Raw genomic sequence first — 23,993 nt, 5'->3', positions numbered from 1 at the left:
CTTGTTTAATGGGGATGAAATCAATGCATATACTAATTAGATCCTCCTTAACATATGTCATATGAAAGGGTTTTCTTGTGCCATTTGTTTTCTTAAAAGATGTATGCCTCTGACTCTATATATCCAATGAGCCCCAATTTCAGCATCACAGTATGCCACATATGGGAGCCATCTGAAATTCACAGTACCATATTAGTGCAATAAATAAATACCCACTTTATGTGGACTACTTTTATTCCTATCCTCCCATGTTCGAGAAGCATTTATGTCACAGAGCAGGATTTCCCCCCCCCCCACCATTGGTGCTTGTAATGTTCAGCATGAAACAGAAAGTGCAGAAAGCACTACCGGCATGAGAGCAACTGCTGCCGAGGTCTGTAAACTGGAGAAATCATCACTCAGCCAAACTGGCTCAAACCAAGGTGCTGAGTTTTTCTATTAAAGCAGTCGTCTCCTTGCAGAGCCTTCTCTTTTGAACCCCCTGGAGATGCTCATTAAGCCATCTCTGTCCTCATCTTGAAATCTTCTATTCTGTATAGTTTTTAAAAGGGTGAGGGAGATTGCTGGGGTGTTGTTGTTTTTCCTCTCAGCTGGAAGACATTTTCTAATAGCGGAACCTAAGAAGCTGTATTATACAAAGTGAAACCAACAGTCCCATCTAGCTCAGTACTGGCATTGGCGATTCAGAGTTTTAGACAAGGATCTTTCCAGTCCTACCTGGTGCTCCAAGCACTGAAGCAGACCTTCTGAAGGCAAAGAATGTGTTGTACTACCATGCAATTGCCTGAAGGGTTGGTGGAAGTGGCACCACCCTGGGAACCCCTCTGAGAGGAGGGCAGTAATATATAAGGTGTGGGTCAATTCTGAATGATTCATCATTCAAATTCATCAAAGTTGTAAAAGCTTCATGGAGGCAGATTTTTACAAAACAAAATGACACCCAATGAGGGTTGAAGGAAGTTTCCATGCAGGAAGGAGTACTTTGGCTATTTTGCCAAGGATGAATGCCTCAGATTCCAGCTTTATACTGGTAAGAAATAATCTTGTCCTGATGACCTAGATAAATTAATGCATCTGAATTCTTCTCTCTATAAACATCTTACCCCATTGCAATTCACCTACACAAAAAGCAACCTGGTGCATTTTTCCCTTGAAATCTCACTGCAGAGATTTTGTGTATGTTTTAATTAGACCATTACTGCACAGACCAACCCTAGTATACATACAATATATTTTGCCTTGTCCGCCTGCCTGAGGAAGATCACTGCCTCTCCTGTGACCCTTCACTTCAGCTGGCTAACAGATGATCACTGCCTTCATTGCAGCAGATGTTGCAGCCTCTGAGTGTCTCTCTAGCTGGGCAACAGTAGGAGCCAAGAACCGGGGGTGGGGAGGGGGGCAGGGGCAAGATCGCCTTCTCTTTTACACTCCAGATTCAGTTAACTGTCAAACTAAGTTATGCCGCTCTATATAAACAACATTTCTGGAGTTAATTTATGATTGTACTTGAAACTACATTGGCATCACTTTGGAATAAGTGATTGCTTGGTTGAACCCAAAGCAGGCCCTGAAATCCTACATATGATCCTGCAGAGTAAGTAAAATATATGTTGTTCACTGAACCTGTGTTAAGGACTTCTAAAGTCCATTCATTCCCAAATGGAAACAAATGGGCTTTAAAGTGCTCAGCTTGGGCTCAGTTGTGATCCAGCAACTTGATCATGGGGCAAATCCCCTTGATTTTTGGCTTGTTGTGTTCATTGTCTGAAGGTTGTCATGTTTTCATGTAAGAAAACAAGAAATATACTCTTAATCCTCCCAGGATTTAATCAGAGTCTTTGGTCTACTTTGAGCTGTGAGCCTAAGGGTAATTAGTCAGTTTTTAAATACACTAGAAGCCCTTGGGTTGCCAGTCAAAATTTGTCAGCTGAACCTATTTCACAAGGTTGTTCTGAGAATAAAGGCTGCTCTAAAAGGTAGGAGTCAAATGTTGCAAATTGTAAAAATGCTACAATGTATTTAGGATCCAGATTCTACAACCAAAGCCTGCCGTTGGTGCACACTGAAAGCACCCTACAGCTCAATCCATAGCCAGCTAATCCACAAATTGAAGGACTTTTAATAGAGAGGTTGTGTGACCCAACTGTTCACTGTGCACCAGCAAATACCAGATTCCCCCTTGCTTAATATTTCACTTTCCACTTTCTTGGCCGCAGAAATAATAAGTATGAGATCAGAATTTGCAGGAAGAAAAGTGTTGGTGATATCACAACTAGGAGTGGGGGAGAAATACAGTTTGGAATTTAACATCAACCTACCTAATCCATACTTCCCCAAATGATATGCAAATTGAAATAGAGCCATTCTTTGAAATCAATGCATCTCTGAATTTTGTGCTGCAGTTTTCAGACCAATAATGTACACTAAAGTGTGCATGGTAGCCAAACGAATGTTTAAAATACAACAGTTAGTGAAAAATATATACACAAATTAATTATATGAAGGGAAATGGATTGCAAAAATGAGCATGTTAAGCAAAACTACATACAACCAGGTGTATATTAGGAGAACTGCATACAAAAATGCTTGATTAATTTTAGTAAGGCCTATGTAAAATAAAACCAGGCAAATTAATGTGTATAATCAGACATAAAAAAGGCCAAAAGAGAATTTTGCCTGTACTCTGCACTTATTTGACCAAGTCCATCACCACTAACACTAGAGATGGCAGAAAGGCAGCTCAAAAATATTATTTTAATATTTCTCATAGTAGTAAATAATAAGCCATAATATTTACATAGCGCTTTTCCTCCTGTGAGCACTTCACACTTCAGCAATGCTTACCACAACAGCATAAGGGAAGTGAGTGTTATTATCCCAATATATATTGTAGATGGCAAGGTAGTACCAAGAACTTAGTTCACGGCCACACTGAGATTTGAGCTGGGAAACTTCAAACTCATAGCTCACCTCTTATAACCACTGAGGTTCAACAGTTCTATAAATTGTAAGCTTAAAATGTACACTTTTTAAAAGCCTTGCATTGTCATGATCCTGTTTGTCCTGACAGGAAACTATAGGTCTGTCATGTATGCATTTTACAATTTATAACAATAGCTTTCTTGGCTGGTCTCATAAAATTACTGCCTAGGCCTCTTTTTGTCCTGGTGTTTTACTGGCTGCTCAGCTGTGCTTTAAATTATCTATTAAAACATGTCTATCTTACCTTTTGGTAAGACCCCTGAGGCAGCTAAGAATGCAATCTTGAAACAACACACAACAATTTAAAGGAACAGTGAAGGCACAACAAGAATACAAAGTTGCTGCATGTAGTACACTCAGTGCCGAGAGTAAACACAAACCAAGTATCTGCTGAAACAACCACTCATTTGCCGTTCTCCCAGGTTCAAAGTATTTGTGGAAATAGTCCTATCTGAGTGTTGTTCACTGTTGTTTACTGGCTATAAGAACACAAGAAGAGCTTGCTGGATCAGGCAGTGGCTGATCTACTCCAGCATCCTGTTCTCACAGTGGCAACCAGATGCCTGTGGAGAACCTGACCATTTACTCCTCCTCCATTTTCTAGCAAGTGGGTTTCAGACGCATATTGCCACCAACCATGGAAACAAAACATAGGCATCATGGCTAATAGCCTTGGACACTTATTCTCCATGCATTTGTCTAATCCCTTATTTTAAAGCCACCCATATCTTCAGTTTTATTTCCAATTCCTTTCCTAATGATCCCTAGCAAGGAAATTGCCATTTTCACAGCTGATGCATACTGTGTCGACATCTTCTTCAAGCTATCCACTATGACCCCCCCCCCCCCGGCCAGGCCTGTTTCCTGGTCGCTGGTTCAGACCCTATAAGCATATATGCTGGTGACTTTCCAGTGTTGAATTGAAAAGTCTGAAGTGTAATTTTAAGCACATTCACCAGGAAATGTTCGGTGTCCCCGTTTCTGATTTGATCCCAGAATGTCCCACTTTTGCTTAGGATGTCCCTATTTTCATCAGAGAAATGTTGGAGGGTATGCATGTTTACAGTCCTTTCCATGATCTGGAACCCTCATCACACAGGGTTCCTGATCGCCAGCTGAGCTGTGCGTACAGTGTCCCTTCTGACTTTCCCACTCACTGCAGGAAGTTCAGGGTGGAAGCAACAGGACTGACATGTACAACTATGATGAGGTTGGTGCCAGTATTCACAGCCTCAACATGTAATTAGGTTTCCCTGTTCAGACAAAAACACATGAATTGGGCTAGTTTCATTTGCATATTTTGGCTGCTCCTTAATCACTGCGATAACTAGCTGGTAGGGAACTTCATACAGTGGACACTCAGGTTGTGAACGTGATCTGTGTGGGATGCACGTTCACAACCTGCAGCATTCGCAACCCGTGGCTGCGTGTCTGCGCACGCATGGGTTGTAATTCAGCGCTTCTGCTCATGTGCAAAGTGTGATCTAGCGCTTCTGCGCATGCACTACTGCCGAAACCCGGAAGTAACCCATTCCGGTACTTCCAGGTTTCAGCGGTCCATAACCCAAAAAAACACAACCTGAAATGTTTGAAACTTGAGGTATGACTGTATTATGTATGTTCTGGTACAAAAGCACAGCTCCAGGATTGTAAAGAAAGTGATCATGAAGACTCACTTTGGCTTGTCAAGGGAAGATGCCTTTGTGACTGCATGATAGAAAGCTATGCTGCTGTTGTTGTTTTTTTAAAAAAAGTTTTATGTGAAGTTTCTGAAGTAAATTTGAATGATACTAACATAAAATGCAATACTAATAAACCATTTCTTCTTCACCTACCCTAGACCTGCTAAAAAATAAATAATCTAGCATAATTCTTATCCTCCCCTCCCCCTTAATGGAAGTGAAATGGTCTTCTTGAGCACAAACATATTGAAAAAGCCAATAAGGATTTGATTGACAGTAGTTGTCCGATTAGTGTCCCTTTCTGAAAAGGGATCTAAATATGACTCGCCTAAAGTGCTAAGTGAAGAATGGATGCATTCAATCCTGGCAAAGTCTCCTTTGAAACACCAGGCTTTAAGCATAATAAAAACAGGCAGGCAGGCCCACATTTTATGCTAATGTGCCATGAAGCTTTATTAATCTGACCTTTGGAGAGAAATGAGAAATAGAATAGTGGCCCGCCATAATTGTTAGCGGCAGCATTTTAGCAGTCTTTAATCTGCACTTCACTTTAATATCTGCTCCCAGTTATGGTATAAGCAGTAAGAGGACCTGACACGATGTGCAGCGTTCCTGTGCAGCAGGAGGAAACTGGTGGTTTCGAAGTCAAAAGGAATGCAGCCTAAGTGGATCATAAAACGAGTCACCCAACCCCTATGAAGAGACTGAGAAACACAAAATGAATGCCTTCTTTGTTTTGAGCACCTGCACAATGAATGCACACTGCTGCAATTACAATATGCGTGGAAGAGAAACAGAGACCCACTCGCTGGACTTACAACCTCAAGGTAATAGCTTTCAGCTATTGCTTGAGAGAGCAGATATATTGTGGCAGAGGTATAAGCAGCACTCCAAGGAATCAATATCTGATTATGCTGATCAGAAACAGGTTTACCTAAGTACCATGCAACACATTCACCGTAAGACTGTGTCTTTTAATTTCCAGCATGAAAATTCTGGTAAAGAAAAACATAAGAAAGTGTTGATTTTGGAAGTCATACAATGTATTATAGAAACATTGTTCCAAACATATGCTTATCATTTTTTCCACTGAATCTCAGGCAATGTTTTGGGGGTCAGGGTGCATATATATATCTGGGGGAAAATATTGATTGGATCATAAAGTACCAATTTCAGAGAAGAACAACTGGAGAAAACCCCCTTCAAAACACACACATGCAACAACAACAAAACCTTTCCACCTACCCCAAAGTAAGCAAAACGCAAGCAAAACAGATAACTCATCAAATAGAAACAAGCAAAGCACAAATATGCTCCCCAAAGTCCAAAAATAAGCACTGTATACACACACCAAAACAGGAAAAACACATACACAGTAACACATAAACAACAGTAATAAAATGCAATAAAACAGTAATAAAACAGCCTAAAATGCAAGTAAAACTCCTGGAACTTATCAAGTAGCATCTTTCTTTAGAAAGTCTTTTCTAAACAAATTTAGAAGAGGCTGGAAGATGAAGCATAGGCCTCCAGAAGCCCTTCATTCCTCACCCACATGAAGCCTTTGAGACTACATGGAACCCACATATACTCTGGGCAAAGGGAAGGAAGAAAGTGGAATATCTTGAGGCCTGCATTTCAGAAGCAGTGTGGTAGGGAAAGGTTGAAGAGCTTTTCCCTTTGCTGCATTTCTTCTTCCATATTGCAAGTGGTCTTTCTTTAAAAAAAAAAAGAAAGGGAAAAAAGTGGTGTATCTGATGTATGTATTTGCATGTAATGTGTAGTTAATGCCTTCTATAAAATAAAGAGCAGACTCAGCTGCTGTCAAAGGAGCCTACATTTTCTGTTTAGCTGCCTACACTTGGCCTGTTCTTTTATGATGCATTTCCATTTCCTTTATTTCTTTTATCAATTTGCTTCTTTCATTTTTCCTCATTTGGTTATGTATGGCATCTCATTTAGGCATGTACCTCTTCACTCGGCTTTCCTACAGTCCCAGACTACTGCCTCTGACATTCCTGGAATAAGTATATAAGAACAAATGAGCATGCCAAAATAAAAAGAAAAAATAAGACAAAGCTACATTGTAAGTACTTTTTGCTTTGGTTGTTACCCAAAATATATCCAACTAGCAGACATTGCAGGGATCCATGGCTGGATCTCTTACATTATTGGGGGAGGGGGTTTGGCATGCCAGCCCAGATCCTCTCCCCTTACCCCATATGCCAACTTTGACAGGTGAGTAGTCCTACCTACCTTTCAAAGCTGGCCCATGAGGGCAGGGTTTTATGTGTCAAATTGTTTTAACTGTTTTTTATATAGAAAAAGTGTTTTACATGCACATGTGCGTGTGTGTGTGTGCGCGCGCGCGCACACACACACACACACACACACTTTGTGCTATTGTTTTTATTGTTGTTTTTTATTGTGAATCACTTAAACATATTTTATGGGGAGCAATTCATAAATGGAATTAAATTGATGATACGTTGCTGGGTGAGGGGCCCTTAATCCTTTCTTGTGATTTTCCCCAGTTAAATTCACTCTCTCAAAATTTTCCCTACTAGCAGCTTTTGGGGTGAGGGTGGGAGTGGGGAGGTCTTTCCATTGGAAAATTTCACAGTGGTTAAAGCTTAACCCCCTTTCCCCAGCACTATGGACTCAATTAACTCAGGCAGCTTCTTTAAATAAGAGTGATATGAGATTCCTTAATCTTATCTTATTTGGCCCCAATATAAAATCCAAAATGGAATAAAATGTAAAAGGTTGATATTTGACTAAAATTAATCAATCATGACTTGAAGCTATAAACTGATGTTGAGAAAGTGCATTAAGCTTTTCTTTTCTTTTTCTTTTCTTTATTAAGGCTATATCCACTTACTAGAATAAGTGCTATTGAACCCATCAGATAGACCGGCACAGGGATTGCACTACAAATAATGGCATTAGTGTTTCCCTTAAAACAACAACAACAACAACTGTATGATGCTTTGGAAAGCTTTGAAGGGCTTCATAATTTTGAATATTTCTTCTTTTGCTTATGTGACTTAGTGGAGACTAACCATCTATTGAGAGCATTGATGGACCAACCTAAAACACTTTATTTTGACTTTGAGATCAGGTAGGTATAAAATTAAAGGTAGGCTGCATTACAGTAGGAGAGGAAGAAGGAGATTCTGTTTTGCCTCCACAGTATCCTCTGGAAAACTCCTAACACCCTTGAGATTAATCAAGAATTTTGTAACGATGACAACAAAACTCTACCTAGTTAGGTTATTAAGGTAGTTGGTGATTCTTTAAAAGAAAGAAGAAACTTATAAAGTTTCTGTTCAGTTTTGAAAAAGGCTAGTAAATATTTACACTATATATTTCTGCAGTGTGCATAAGCACTGAATATCCAATGCATTAAGTCCCTAAACTCTGATGCCTGAGTAATCTGCTTTTCCTGAGAGAAATCTCCCTGAAGTATCTTTAGGACAGACAGGCAACAAACTCCATCTTTGTGTTGCATACTAACAACTGGATGATGCACCTAACTGCTAGGAATGAGGTAACACTTCAGTCTTCAAAACTCTGTCAGCAATTCACTCTCCAGTTAGTATCCTGGATTCTACCATATTGCTGTTTAGGAACGGAAGCTTGTTGAAAAGAGCTCAACATGACAAGACTAAATATTTTGTATTAAAAGACACACATTAGGTTTTTTTTTAAGGAAAATTGGCAATTAAGAAAGAGCTTTCGATGATGCAATGGGCTGGCTAATGTACTGAGTACACTACTGCCATCTTCTGGGAACATTCACAGCCACTCAGCCTGTTATGCATGGTAGAACTAACATGCACTGCTAGCAATTTCAGACCAATAACCTTCCTTTCTTTATTAATGGAGGACTGGACTAGTTTTAAATTCAATGACTCTTTGTTGGGGGTCATTTTGCCATGAAAAATGTCTTTCATGCAGCAGTAATAGGGTTGGGAATAACTGACCAGTGAAACATTCTAAATAGGAACAAGCAAATAGCACGCTATTGATTGGCATAAAGTTATAGATAATTTTGTATATGAAAGACAACTTTATATCTCTTAAGCACACAGATGTAACTGTGTGTGTGTGTTTACACTGTGTGTGTGTGTGTGTGTGTGTGTGTGTGTGTGTGGTGCAGCAGTCAATCCCAGCTGTGCTATAGATGTTGTAACAAGGGAAGATAGAAGATTTTCAGTCTGTGGCTTTCAACCAACATGAGATTAGACAGAGTGGTCTAATCTCATGGGACTGCTGTGCTCTTCCTTCTTTCGGAGAATTAGTAAGATAATACCTATAAAGCATTTCTGCCTTTCTCTACTCTTTAGAAACACTGTCTCTTACATGACTACACATATAACTCACATGTCTACTTGGTTGCCCTAGTAGCATTTGGGAATAATCTACAACAATGTAACATATTCCAATACCTAACACTTCTCTCTTTTCCAACAACAAAATATTATTAATTACTGGATGCTCTTATGTTCTTAACTACTGGATAATATTGCGGTGGATTACTGGGGTGTGCAAAATTTTTGGACAAATCTCAAGCCAAGGATCAAAGGGGAGCCACTTCAGACAGATTCAGGGCTTATCTGAGCCCAGTACGATCTGTCCAAAGTGCCTAAACATGAGCAGGGATTTCTAAGGTACTTTGGATCAAGTAAGAGAGCTAAATAATCATCTTCATAATAGGCTGCCAACAGCTTTTCTGAAAAGCTGGAAACATTTTTCAAACATCATATAAGGAAGATGCCAAGGTAGGGAAACAGCTCTTTTGTGACAGACAAGGCAAGCTTCTACAGAGAAAGAATGATTTTACCAGGGAACTCCAATCACAGAGCTTTGAGGAATGGCTGTCCCAGTATTGCATCACCTTCTTCTTGTCTCTTCTATATTTTTTGCTAATTATCAGCAGTTGCTTGGAAAATGCAGGACATCCAAGTCCTTCTGCCTCTGAGCCACATGCCCAAGCACCCACTCCTGTCATATAAGGTTTGCACTCAGCTTCTGTGACTTGTGGTGCTAATTAAGCCAAACACAAGCCTGAAGTCTTGTTTTAAAAGATAAAATAAAAATAAAAGATAAAATAAAAACCATTCATTTCTAAAAGACTATAAATCTTGATAAATGCTATGTTGACATTGATTTGTTGGCCCAAAATATCCACATTGTTTTTTCCACTGATCCTAACTCACAAACCATAATATCAATCTTTCTGAAATTATGCAGCTTTCTTTCTTTGGGACATCCCTACAATGCATGCCAAGTTCATAGTAAATTGTTGCCCACAATATCACAGGTGAAGGGTGCTAAGGGCTGTTGAGAGACCCCTATTCTTCTTACAGAGTTGCAATTCTGGGATTTCCCTGCAAAAGTGGGTTCCATTCTGTAATTTGACAGGCTTTTTTTCACTTGGCAGAGGTTAATATGCCTGCAAATTTCATCCATTTCTGGAAAAAAGCTAATTTTGATCCCCCAAAATAGTGAATGGGGCAAAATGAAGCTTCATTTTTCTCTGAAAGGCTGTAAGACCCCATGCAAAATTTAGCAGCTTTTAAAGAACAAAACTGGGATCTGAACAAAATATTGTGCTCTATGAACACTCTCTAGGACATATTACCATATTGTCAATTACACAGTTCCATACTTTTGGACAAAGAAACTCTGGATTTTATCCCGAATCCACAATATTTTGGAAAATATCGGAAGAACTCCTAGTGGCTGCTTGTCTTGTTCTTCATAACCAAATGTTTAAGACCCTGGAGACTCAACTAGAATGGTAAAGAAAAAGCAATTTATATATGTTGTATATGCAATATAACATTGTGCCACCAGATGGCATTGTAAAGTCCTATTTTTCGCTACCTGTTTTCCCTGCCTGTTTAAATTTACAATGTGTTTAACTGAAACGCTTCTTTGATGTGTCTAGATCTAGCCTGGATGTTATCATTCCACTGTTCTCAGTACTGTATTTTTGTTGACAAAAATGAAATTGCCACTATCTCAGTAGACAGAGCACGAGACAATGCCATCTGATCAGGCCCAAATAAAGGAGGTGAAATATGAGCTTGGCACAAGAGAAAGGCAGCGACAATATTTCCAGTGGAAAGTGAAGCCCATATATTCTCCTCTCTCTGAGAAGAGCTAAGTTTCTGTACTATGAGAGAGTGGAATCATTTTTATTTACATATGGGAAACTAGGTGGTTTCTCTGTTTAGAATTTTACCTCTCCCCACAGTGAGAAGGATGATACAAGCTGAAGTCTTCTCAGGGACAGAATATCCAAGCAGATTCAGTTTCATATTTTAAAAAAATAGCATGAAGAATTCATTTCTGCACTGAAATGAGGAAGGCAAATTTGTCCTAAAGGGATAGAATGAACATGCCTAAATAAAGGGAACACTGCTAAACTCTGTTGGGCAGGATGTGATTGGACTATGTTTTGTGCTTTCCAACTGGCCCCAAGCACACTTTACCAACTGACCTAAATTTGAAACTAACACCAAAGGGGCACCCCCCCCCCCTTTGCAAATGAACAGTTGCTGTTAAATCAGACTTCAGGAATACTATTATTATTCAAATCCCTTCCACTTAGAAGTTCACACCAACATTAAAACTTAATGTTTTTTGAACTATTCACTTTGATATGACATCAAGTCACTTAAACTATTAATTTACTTCATAGAACAAACATCTGTAGGTGGTTCCCATAAAACAATAAAAATGCAACATTCAATAACATTTCCTAAATACTAGATAAAAACAAAATGCAGCAGTATACTTCATATAAAACTAAGCAGCGTAAAAAACAAACCTAAGCAGTGAACACTAAGCTGTGTACAAAAAACACACCATCACCTTCTTCACCACTCTGTCAAAAAAAAAAAAAGGTGCATTGGTGACTGGTCAGTGATTGACAGAAAACTCTGTGTTCAGAGTGGATTCCCCCCCCCCAGGAATACCCCACCTCCTTCAAAGCACCTGACCATGCAGCAAAGCATTCACCACACCCTGAAGCCACCTAGTTAATCCTCCACAATTTACCCAAACCAGCCAGGATGGGCATGGATCAAGAGAGCATGTAGTAGGCTACACAGTTACAACCATCTTGTTCACACACCCAGGCATCAATAACCAGGACTGTTTCTACAAAAATCAAACAGGATTGTGCATTGCACATCTCAACAGATCAATAGTGGCAATCAAGTCCCCATGGAGGAGAGTGCCTTGCAAAATTATCACAATAGTCTCCAAGGGCTCCAAAACTGGGCTGCCTGAGGGAGATGAAAGCAATGCACAGAGCACTTTGAAAAACCCCAGTGGATGTCTACTGGAAGCAGCAAAGTAAGCTTTCTTCAACACTATACCACCAAACAATAGATACAGTGTACCATTATGAGTGTTCAGCTGTGTAAGAGACTTGTGCCTCTTGCACTCCAGCCGTCTCCAGATCTATTTCTTTCCATGAAGCTCCCCAATAAACGAGAGGGCTGCTCAGGCTCCACAGTGCCAGGAACAGCACTTTATTTGGAGTGTCGCAACCGATAAACAAGTTGTTCTATGTGATTATACCTATGCAGTATGAACTATGCTTTTATGATGCAGAGATTAAAACATATTTTGCATTACAATACAGGACCTTTTGTTCAATATCAAACAAGACGTCAAAGAATGCTCTGCTACCCACCATTTATGATATCTTCACAACTGCAAGTCATTCGCCAGCATTTGAAGCCATTCAAGTGTACTCTGGCAATTTTGAACAAAGAATCACAGAATCAGATTAAGATTCCTTTCAACTCTGTGCCATGGATTATTTAACGACGTGTCAATTTTATTTATTTTTTTGTTGCTTCCAGCTCTTATTGCTTTACTTTTGTTCTTTTTGTGTGTAAAAATCAAATCAAATAAAATCAACCTGTGACAACTTTATGTAGCCAACTACAGCCATCAACCTGTCCTTCCACATAGGACTGGCTTTAGAGCTTCAAGCATTGTGCAGGTGCCTTAAAATGTTTTCCGAAAATTAAGTGAATGACAGATATGCAGCAAGTTATTCCCATATGGTCTCCTCTTTACTCCTGGTAGATAAAGATCAGTAAAGGAACAGATGTTTGTTAATGAAATTAGAAAAGGCAGGCAATATGTTCATAATAATAGAGAATCACATTTGTTAAATGGATCGGCAAGCGAACAGTCGCTTTGTATTCTGATTGCTAAAGGTCAACGTAAAATGAAAGGGAATCGAAGAGTTGAGAAGCTCATAGTGTAATTAAAGAGCTGCCTGTCAATATCCTATGGCACTATCTAGTTTTGCATATATGAGGGGTAAAACTAGTGGGGAACTACAGATCCTAAACTTGAGATACTTTTAGAAGCATTGTCCACAAAGCATCTCTTTTGCGCAAATCTTCTTCCTTAAGTCTTCCCTATTGATTCCAGTAAAAGGGACGCAGGTGGTGCTGTAGGTTAAACCACAGAGCCTAGACTTGCCGGTCAGAAGGTCAGCGGTTCGAATCCCTGCGATGGGGTGAGCTCCTGTTGCTCGGTCGCTGCTCCTGTCAACCTAGCAGTTTGAAAGCACATCAAAGTGCAAGTAGATAAATAGGTACCGCTCCGGCGGGAAGGTAAACAGTGTTTCTGTGCACTGCTCTGGTTCTCCAGAAGTGGCTTAGTCATGCTGGCCACATGACCTGGAAGCTGTACACCGGCTCCCTCAGCCAATAAAGCGAGATGAGCGCCGCAACCCCAGAGTCGGCCATGACTGGACCTAATAGTCAGGGGTCCCTTTACCTTTACCTTACTATTGATTCCAATGATCTCTGGGTTAGGCTGCCCATCTGGATCCAATCCACTGTAGCTTATTTATATAGCTTGTGTGCCACATTTCTGAATTGTACACATTTCTGAATTGTACACTTGTGTGCCACATTTCTGAATTGTACCCATACAGGCCAGAGAACAGCTAAAATACGATATATGCAGACATAGCTCAGTTCTATTTCTTCCAGCACTGCCCATAAATAAAATACTACCCAAAATAATAAAACTGAAATGATCGGTAATAAACATATAAAGGGACCCTGCAAGTAGCAACTGCCCACCATCAAATTATACTAAGCAGTATTACCATCTGCAATATGTGGATCAAAACTTATCGGCTACTGCTCTGCAACCTCTAAGACAAACCGAATGGAAATAAAAACATTTATAGCAGGAGTTCAAAGCCTGAGCCAAATCCCGTATACTTGGTTTAATCACAGTTCAGGATCGTATTGCCACCAGTGCTAAACCATGCTTACTTTTAACCGGAGCTCACATCCCTAGCTAGGGTTTGAAACTTTTTATTAATGATCATTGTCCACCAGTTAATGAGAAAAGAAATTGTGTTTGGAAATTATGAAAGAAGAGTGATAATTTTGATAGGAACTGTTTGGGTTTGTTTTTATTGCACTTGCTTCCCTTTTGAAGTGGCTTTGTTTTCCTTTATTCTGCAGATTGTCTTTTCAGTGGTTTACATGCTGCAGCCTGCTTGAGTGTCTGCTCTTTCTGAAAACCCTATGATGTCCTCAGCTGGGCTTTCCTGTAATTGTGAGACGATAGAGAAGCTGCCCACTGTATTTCTGACAGCTATTTTTAAGTGAAGGCTTTTTACTGTGTGGAATATTTCATCTCTTTTTTGAGGTAAAATGAGTTTTCTCAAAGAAAGAAAAAGAAAGAAAGAAAGAAAGAAAGAAAGAAAGAAAGAAAGAAAATCAGCAAACACCATGTTTCAATTAAATAATTTTACTCTGAGTAGACCTATTGAAATGCATGGACCTGTCAAGGCAGTCCTTTATGTGTCCACTCAGAAATAAGTCCGATTGTTTTAATTAACCCCCATCCCCTTGTAGGTATGCAGCCTTAGTCATGTTCATTCATTTCAAGGTGTCTACTCGGAACAAGACTTAGTTGAATATCACTCACTGATCTCATGCACTTTTGTTACCTAGTTTGCCCAGCTTTCCGCTCTTCAATTAAAACCTAGAGGAAGATGTCGTGATGTATCTTCTCCATGCAGGTTTTTCACAGATCAGAAAGCAGAATGTTGGAGGAATGCTGAATGGGAGAAACACTCACTCACTACCTAGCCGTGATAAGGTAAGCCCAGATGTACTGATTTATTTTTAAAAAACATAAATCTAAAGCAAGGGAATAAAACTTTCAAGAAACAGGATGTCGGTTTTGGTGTGGTACTATCCGAAACCAGGATTTGAAGTTTGATAACAAAATTGTAAAATTATGCCTACAGCAATTCTCTGAAGAAACTCACACAAAAAGCGATAGAAAAGCACAAGCATTTTTTTTCTAAATTGCAAACAATATGTAGAAAAATGGATCACTATTTTATTCAAAGTATGTCTTGTATTTCAGTGTCTCACCCCCTCAAGCAAATGTTGATGTTTCAGTGCAAATCAAGGCATGCCAAGAGCATGCAGCAAAATTCAGGAGAAAAAAAATCAGATGCAATTCTGGGTATCAAAGCATAAACATTCCATTGCAGCAAAAACAGTGCTTCATATGGCTGCTAGAGAGTCATAGATTCGTTCCCCAAACTAGATTTGGCAGACTTTAATGGATAGAGTTGTTGGAAATATTTTACAGGTCTTTGACAACTGTATACTTGGTTAGTCTCTTAAATTGAAGACCTAATGAACCTCTGAGCATGCTGGGTCCTGCCAACTTGCAGAGTGCTGGTGACCTCCTTTAACATATACAGCACTGCATGGAAGCAGCAAGCTCAGAAATCATTCTTAAGAGCCTGCTTACTATCAGCCGCTGTGCAGGGGGGAAATGCTTTCTAGATAATTTGATGCTGTGAAAGTGGAAGACAACATGTATGAGGTATCTCAGAGGGAGATACAATAGGCATGAACTTAAGCATTCACAAATCTACGAACTTGTACTACTAACACCTCCTTAAATCTACAAAGCAAGTGACCATCTTTTTTTTTTTTTTTTTGAGCAAGCTCCATGATGAATTCTGAAGGACAGGATTTAATTGAGGAAGGAGAGGGGAAAAGCTGACACACACCAATTCTCAATTTTCTTTTTAACCCTAATCCATTAATTCCTTGTAGGCGTCAGTGCTCTGGTGAGCATATGTGCTGGCAAGAGCTTCCATTAACTTCAATGCAGGGAACAGCTTTGGATGTACAAAGAGATGAATAGATTGAGCTGCCCTGTATTGAAATTAATGGGGAAGCCCTTGCTTCCACATGGTGGATATATCTGCGCCCCCACAGCTGTAGATGGGAACTCTAGAATAGGAGACATGAAGAATATATGTGTATGTATCCCATGTGTTTATATGTCAATTAAGAATGTCAGAAGAACCCATTGAAAATGGACTACCAAGCAGATTTCCATCCATCTGCCCATTCAACCGCCATCATAGCAGCAACCCTTGTAACATGCCTTCTGCCTTAGTTTGAGCTTTTAAAAACTTTTTATGTAATAGATACATATATTGCTCTACAATGTATATTATTGGCATATTCACTGATGTATAATTGCCACCATCCTGGCAGGTGCCTTGCTGCTTTTTTTTTTTTTTTTTTTTGTAATGGGGTTTGCTGATTTTGTGTAAGTTGCTTGTTGCTGGAGGCAGCCTATATGTAATAAGGCTAACCATGCCTAACCACGTGTACTCAGAAGCAGGATTCTTTATTGGTTTTGCTTTTCGTTGTTGTTTAGTCGTGTCCAACTCTTCGCAATCCCATGGACCAGAGCACGCCAGGCATTCCTGTCTTCCACTGCTTCCCGCATTTTGGTCAAACTCATGTTAGTAGCTTTGAGAACACTGTCCAACCATCTCGTCCTCTGTCGTCCCCTTCTCCTTCTGCTCCCAATCTTTACCAACATCAGGGTCTTTTCCAGGGAGTCTTCTCTTATCATGAGGTGGCTAAAGTTTTGGAGGCTCAGCTTCAGGATCTGTCCTTCCAGTGAGCAGTCAGGGCTGATTTCTTAAGAATGGATAGGCTTGATCTTCTTGTAGTCCATGGGACTCTCAAGAGTCTCCTCCAGCACCATAATTCAAAAGCATCAATTCTTTGGCAATCAGCCTTCTTTATGCTCCAGCTCTCACTTCCATATATCACTACTGGGAAAACCATAGCTTTAACTATATGGACCTTTGTTGGCAAGGTGATGCTGTCTAGGTTTGTCATCACTTTTCACCCAAGAAGCATGCATCTTTTAATTTTGTGACTTCTGTCACCATCTGCAGTGATCATGGAGCCCAATAAAGTAAAATCCAGTCTAATTTCCCCTATGGAAATTCATTAACTTTGAAAGGGAATGCCCCAGCAAGGTAGCCAATTTGTAAATATCTGTTGTTGGCTGAGATATGCATGTCTGCTGTGTGTTATGACATATGTAAAACATTACATATATTTCAGCATCAGGGGTTGACATTTTCTCAATACTTTCTAAATGTAGTAGACTCCCCACTTTCTCATGGAGGAGAAGGAGAATGGTGATGGGAAGGGCAGAACTAGTGTGCTCATTTCCATGGTCCCACTTTGAGTGTTTATATAATCTCACTAGCAGATGGCATAGTAGAGTGGCAATGCTCACCAGATCTCTGGTTGCCCACATTGCTGCTGCATACTGAGAGGCAGAGAGGGAGCATCAAGGCTGGCCTGGTGCAAATGCACTGGCAGAAGTGCCAGAGTAGCTCTGTTGGTGTGTTTGCTCTGCACCAACCTCACTGCTGCCTCATCTCTCCTAGTAAGTAGTGCTAATATGGCTGACCAGAGGTCAGGCGAGTGCTGCCACCTGAACACATATTCCATTACTGTTTAACTTCATACTGAATGCCTGAAGGTGACTAATAAAAGCTTCATTTTAAAGATACTTGTTATGCTAAGCGTGTTTGAGAACTCTCACCACAGCAACAAAACACAGGCATTACCATGTCTCATATATAGTTTTCTCTGAAATCCTAAAAATAAAATATTTTTCAACCCAATTTTAGCATGTGCAAGATGCAAACACGACATTTCTCGATTTGTTTCTTCTATACAAGGCTTACACACATCTGTTGTTCTGGACAAGGAAACTTTTACCTAACTTTGTTACATATCCTACTACTACTGCTAGCAAATATTACAGCATTCTGTATCAATTCAAATGAAGAGGTCTTCAATTAGTGTGATCAGATCTGTGAAACTCAAATATTTTGCACTAATTACACCAAGAAATGCTTCCTCTTACTTATTTGTATTACAGATACTTCTGGACAAAGCTCATTTGCATTGGCAATATTCCTTGTCTCGCCATAGGTACAGATTTAACCCCATACAACAGTTTCTACTTGGTGTAAGTTTAGGAAACAGAGTCAGGACCAACTACGCCTCAATTTATACATTCTGCCATGACACATACTAGCAGTTTATCTTTTGCTGCTACTAAGACTAATAAGTTTCCATAAATATGCTGCTGTACAGTTTATTATTTTCCTCATACAACAAAAGCCAACCAAAACATGCTCAAAGAACAAGATGTGTAGGGATTTCTGAAATACAGAAATTCAACGTATCCTTATTTTCTATAGCCGATTCTGTTCAGGTCTTCATATATTCAGATGTAAAAGTAGCATTATCTCTGCACTGTGAGTAAAAATGCAGTGCTAGTATATTAGCCTCCTATTAGTGATAAAAATAAAGTTGGTAATTATTTTTAAAAAACATTCTATACTTTGTTCATCAACTTGGGTAGACTTTATAAGCCAGAAAATATGGCTTATAAAGATTTAAACATAAATAAGCAATTAAATAAAAACTACTACCATAGCAACATACCTTTATTTCTTGAATTCTCTGGACTCTTTTCCTGCTGTAATTGAAAAGAAAAAGCAACAGTTACTCCATCTATACTGCCTAAAGGCTAAGAATAACTTTATTACGCACAGATCAATGACAAGAAACCTTTTCATATAGAGTTGATAAGTATATGCAGAACAATTGATCCTTTACCGTAGGGAAAGTTCCACAGAATTCACCAAGATTAATTCAGTCAAGCAGTAATGCATATCAAAATCACCTTCTTAAGCTGAAATTCTAAGCACAAATACTTGTGAGTAAGCCCTGATGAAGACAATGGGCCTTCTGAGTAATCATGCACAGGATTGTTCTGTAACATTTGTTTAAGTTCTTCCCTTCCCCCCACAGCTCTGAACATAACCGACTTCAGCGTTCATTTGCAGAAGAAAATTGCCAGGTACAGGAATCGCCCCCTATTCCCCATCATCTCAGATGTAAAGTTGGGGTCATGCATTTGCTGAAGTGATCTTGGCCTTAAAGGAAAGGAACTGGTGCAAATCTTTCACACACAAGGGCAGTTAGGGCCTGAATTGTTCCGTGGTATGTTCTGTGCTAAATGAAAAGACTGCTAACTATAGTTGCAGCTTGACTGATGCCTCTGGCTTCTTTCAGCTTTTGCAGAGAGCTGCAGTCCATCTCATGGAATGGTAAATTTTTGAGCACCATTATCCCCAGTGCTCTAGAGCATCACAGTGTCTTCCAGGAAGAAGATCATCACGTTACAATTTTCTGGGACCATGATATCTCAAGGCCAGCCTTTTTCCATAAGAGCCTGCTGTGGGACATCACTCATCATCTTTTGATTAGTCCCATGCCCTCTGAATTACAGCAGGTGAGATTGTGAGACAGCCACAGCTCAATTACAACACCAAGCTATTTCCTCCCTAAAGAGATCTGCAGGCAAGCAGCCCAAATTTGGCCTATGGTATGGATTGTCTGATATGCTATAGGGTTTGAGGCTATTTTATCTCTGGGCTTTCCTGCTACCTAGTTTCCTTAAAAAATATTCAGTTTTTATTGATTGGTCATTGTCTGAAAGGTAAAAGGACTTCAAAATGTTGCCAGTGATTGCCCCAGGGAGCTCCTTTTAACTAGACTTGCCAAAAGGCTAAACTCTGATCCCCTGTAGAAGCAACAACAACAATAAAACCCCTTTCAATTTGCACTGGCTTCTTAAATAGAAACAAGTGTTCACTAGGTTTTATTTAGCTTGGAATTTTGTTGTTAAAGTTTATATTGTAAACCACCCTGAGCCTTAATAACTCAGTTTAAAAAACAAAAAACTCCACCTAAGTTATTCAAAATCAAATAGAAAAGCTGAGTAACTGTCCAAAGACATACAAAGTACACTGATGAATCTTGCAAGTCATCCATCTTACAAGAAGTTCCCTTGCCCTTATCAGACTCCAAAGCTAAAGTTGACAACTCATTTGTTCATTCATTTACATTTGCCTTCCTCTATGACACACATCTTATTTGTATCCAGGCAACCACGAGAGCATTATTTCTCATTCAAGCATTAACTGACATCATATTGCATTCTTCCAGCTTAATTTCTATGCATATTTCATTTTGACTGACAAGTCAATTGTATAAAAAATAGTGATGTTGTTATAACGTAAGAGTTTGGAAGTACAGTGCATGTACAATTCATACAAAGTTCTGAACAACTGCACGAGCTCCCCACTACATATTATATTTCCTACTCCCTGTCAAAAACTATAGCTGCAATCCTAAACACACTTACAAGACACTGAAAGTGGGGTTTACTTCTGAGGAGACTAGTGGCATAGCGTGGGTTGTCAGCACCCGGGGCAAGGCAAGTAATTTGCACCCCCTAACCCGTGGATTTGCGCCCCCTAACCCGTGGATTTGCGCCCCCTAACCCTAACCCCCAGATGTTGCGCCCAGTGTGGCTGGCCCCCCCTGCACCCCCCACGCTATGCCACTGGAGGAGACACATGGAGGGTGGCATAATAACTCTATATTCCAATAGGCATACTGAGGTCAATTGGCTTAAACCCACATAAAATGATGCATGATAAGCAATTTATTGGTTATAAATCAAACAATAATTTATCCTTTTAACACCATTTTCTTTTGAACTTATTGGAAAATCAGAATCTAAATGCTTCACAAAAATCAAGATTACTTGCAAAGTTGAACTGAGACTTGGCAAACAGGGCTCCGTCTTTCCAAGCTTCTAATTTGATTCAGCACCTATTGTAACAGGTTTTTTAATTTCGGCGAAGCTACTTTGAAATTATTCATTCTTTATCACCTGTTGTTGTGCCACAGGAGTGCAATGGCAACAAATGAAATGACACTCAATGCCTCAAATTAGTATTGTTTAAAAAATATTATTGAAACATATATTTACTTGCAAAAATAAACCAGAGCTATTATCCTATTATCACAAGAGAATGTGATTTTCTGTAACAAGATTTTGAAGCTTAATTCTTTAAAGCAATTTGCAAACATCACAGCTTTCTTCTTTCTGAACAAACAATGATGTTCGTTGTTTACAAGTCTTGGCACAGGTTAAGACAGACTGCACAGCTTGTGATACACCAGGCAAAATGCAGCAATGGATTTTGGCCTGTCAGGTTCTTGACAACCCCATATATTTTTGTAGTTCCAAGAAAGCATCAAAAATAGAAAGTTTTCCTTACATGACTTTGGCTTGGTTTGTGAAAGCCTGGATTACAATACTCACCAAAATACACCTGAAAATTCTGAATATTGCATCTAATTTTTTAATTCAAGTTTCAACTTCTTTCTTTGAACAACTTGTGATTCAAATATGTTCAGGATAGGGTGACCATCTTTCTTTCTGGAAGGTGACTTGAGACTTTTAACAGCCACTTTGCTGGCAGAATTTAAGCAGGTGATGTGTCTTGCAAATTTCAACTCAATGCTGGGAAAGAGTTCTCTTGCTAAATATCTCCCTAATGATTGGGGGAAATCAACATCCTTTATTCAGAAGCCACTAATCTGCAAACTTATGTATGATTACTCAAAAGTAAATCCATGCAGTTCAAAGACTCTTACTCTCAGGTAACTGCATATAAAGGGAGGATTGCTTTCTAAGTGAGTTTGTAAACAAGTTGAGCACATTGTAATATTCATATGAAAAGTACGTTAGCCATTTGTAGTTGCACTGATTATAGTCACTGCAGTTGCAACAGCAGGGAAGAGGAGAAAATAAATTAGAAGCAGATTATCCTGCTGGCATCTACCTGAATTTCAGCTCTAAACTAACCTTCCCCCACTCAGCTTATCCAAAGTTAACAATAATTCTATTTTATTTTGGCATTTGCTAACCAGCTTCTTCCCGTTGAGCATAACACCACTACAAAAGGCCATTTCTGTGCTTTTACATACTAACATGAGTGTATCAAAACAGTAGGAAATGCTATTATAACAAAAGCACGTTCTCCAAGCTCATTCAGGCTTCTTACCCATCCAAAGCCATATTTGTCGATTACTTATATAACTAAATGAGATTCTCAAGGCCCACACTTCTACCAATAGAGGGTAGTTCTCTGGTCTGCTGTTTCTAATTGAGGATGAACTAATTCTCTGGGGGTCTCCTCAAACTGGGTTGCGAATTTCCAGAATTTCACCCAAGAAAACCAGGGGAAACTTGGGACTTCCCTGGCAGGAAAAGTGCTGGTGACAGAAGAAAGGAAAAGAGAGAGTCACTTCTCCTTCCTTCGCCTTGGTCATCCCATCAAAATGACTTGGGTGATGGGTCATAGGGAATTGCCAGACCTTTGCCAGCACCTTACCCGGAAAGGAGGCCCAGATTCCACCAACAAGCACTAACCAGAAAACAGCTCCTGAGAAGACCATATTTGGCCACTGCCGGAAGGTTCCAACTGTGCCAGCAGGAGCAGGGCTGCACCTGCTCATTCATTTGCTTGATGGGAGAGGAGTATGAAGGATGGGGAAATCTGTCTCCTGGCTTTGGTAGTGGGGCATAAAGGAACCCTTCCCTGGAAATGCCTCTACTCAGAACAAATTTGGAAGTAAAACAAACAATATTACCAGCACTGGGAAATCAGGGTTGCCCCAGCCACACAGTTACTCCCAAAGACAGTGTGCTATATGTTTTCATGTTACTGTGGGGTTTGTATTTAGAGGGAAGAGCCACCTGATTTACATGCAAAAAATACCTGTTTCAATTCCCCTGTACCAAGATTTTCAGACTACCCCTTGTGTATATTTTCAAGTTTTCCTGGCAACTTTCTGTGTTTTAGTTATTATCAAATAACTCTGCTGATTTTCCGAATCCCCAAGCTAATGTGCTCTGAGGCATTTCTGCAAATAAGTATTAAAATTCACAAGAAATGAGAGAGGCCTGAAAGCGTTTTTCAGGAATTTTGGAGTGGGACCAGCTTGTCATTTTCTCACTCAAAGGCTCATTACTTTTAAGAGCTGCATGGAAGGTAATTTTTTCCCCTGCCTGTTGTGCAGTTATTAGATGCTGCGCCTCTGTCAGGAATAAAGGTGCAGGTCGTCTTGCATCATCAGAGTTAATTGAAAGTTCAGCCCAGTGTTAATGAAATCAGAAATGGCCCATCAAAGCTTCAGATTCACTTGATATTGCTGCTTTCCACATTCCTTCCTAGGCTTGAATACACATTGCTCTGTTCTGTTGCATATCAGAGTCACTTTAGTTAAATCCTGCTCAGGATTTAAATCAATGGAAGAATGAGAACAAATTACAATCCACTGCCAATCAAGGTCTGCCTAAAAAAAGGAAATTACAAAATATAAGAGCACCAAAGTGAACTAACAAGAGACATTCAATCGAGTTCTCTCTGCCTTCCTAACAAAAGTCACTAGACCTTACCCAGAAATCCAAAGGAATATTCTACAAAATAAAGTTCTGCTTATCATTGCAATGCCAAATTGGCTCCATTAACAAAAACTAGAAGCAAGATAGTAATGAAGTACCCAACCATTCCATATTTGAAATGGACACAAGATCTTTGAACATACTAGACACAAAACATCCCATCAGATGTCAAATAAATAAACAACTCTCTGACTTTTAAAATACATCTGAAGGCAGTCTTGTTTAATATTTGATGAATTATTGTATTTTAATATTTTGCTGGAAGCTGCCCAAAGTGACTGGGGAAACCCAGCCAGATGGGTAGGGTATAAATAAATTGTTGTTGTTGTTGTTGTTGTTGGTAGCAGTTCCCTGAGGAGGTATGTCTGACTATAGGTGGGGGAATTGCATTTCTGAATGTTTGCTTATGCAGCAGCAGCAACAACAATAACAGCAACACCAACACCTTACTGCATGTAGAAAGCTAGTACAACAGGTAGAGGGCTAGGCTACTACATTCTCACTAGTGCTCTGGTTTTCTCTTTACAAGGAGTATTTCCCATGGGAGAACATTCAGAAATGTTGTCCCATATC

At 39.6% G+C, this 23,993-nt stretch overlaps 1 protein-coding gene across 4 annotated transcripts in view; it reads right to left on the bottom strand.

Moving 5' to 3' along the window:
- The window catches only part of FSTL5 (follistatin like 5), a 328,628-nt gene that overhangs the window by 236,020 nt on the left and 68,615 nt on the right, over positions 1-23,993 (bottom strand). For all 4 annotated transcript variants that reach the window (XM_083755622.1, XM_083755624.1, XM_083755623.1 and 1 more), the window contains exon 3: positions 18,536-18,569. In XM_083755622.1, coding sequence (XP_083611748.1) covers positions 18,536-18,569 — 34 coding nt within the window. The remainder of the gene's footprint in view (positions 1-18,535; positions 18,570-23,993) is intronic.

This window comes from Podarcis gaigeae (genome assembly GCF_964106915.1).
Source record: "Podarcis gaigeae genome assembly, chromosome: 9".
Classification (NCBI taxonomy): domain Eukaryota; kingdom Metazoa; phylum Chordata; class Lepidosauria; order Squamata; family Lacertidae; genus Podarcis; species Podarcis gaigeae.
This window is presented reverse-complemented; position numbering and strand designations above follow the sequence as displayed.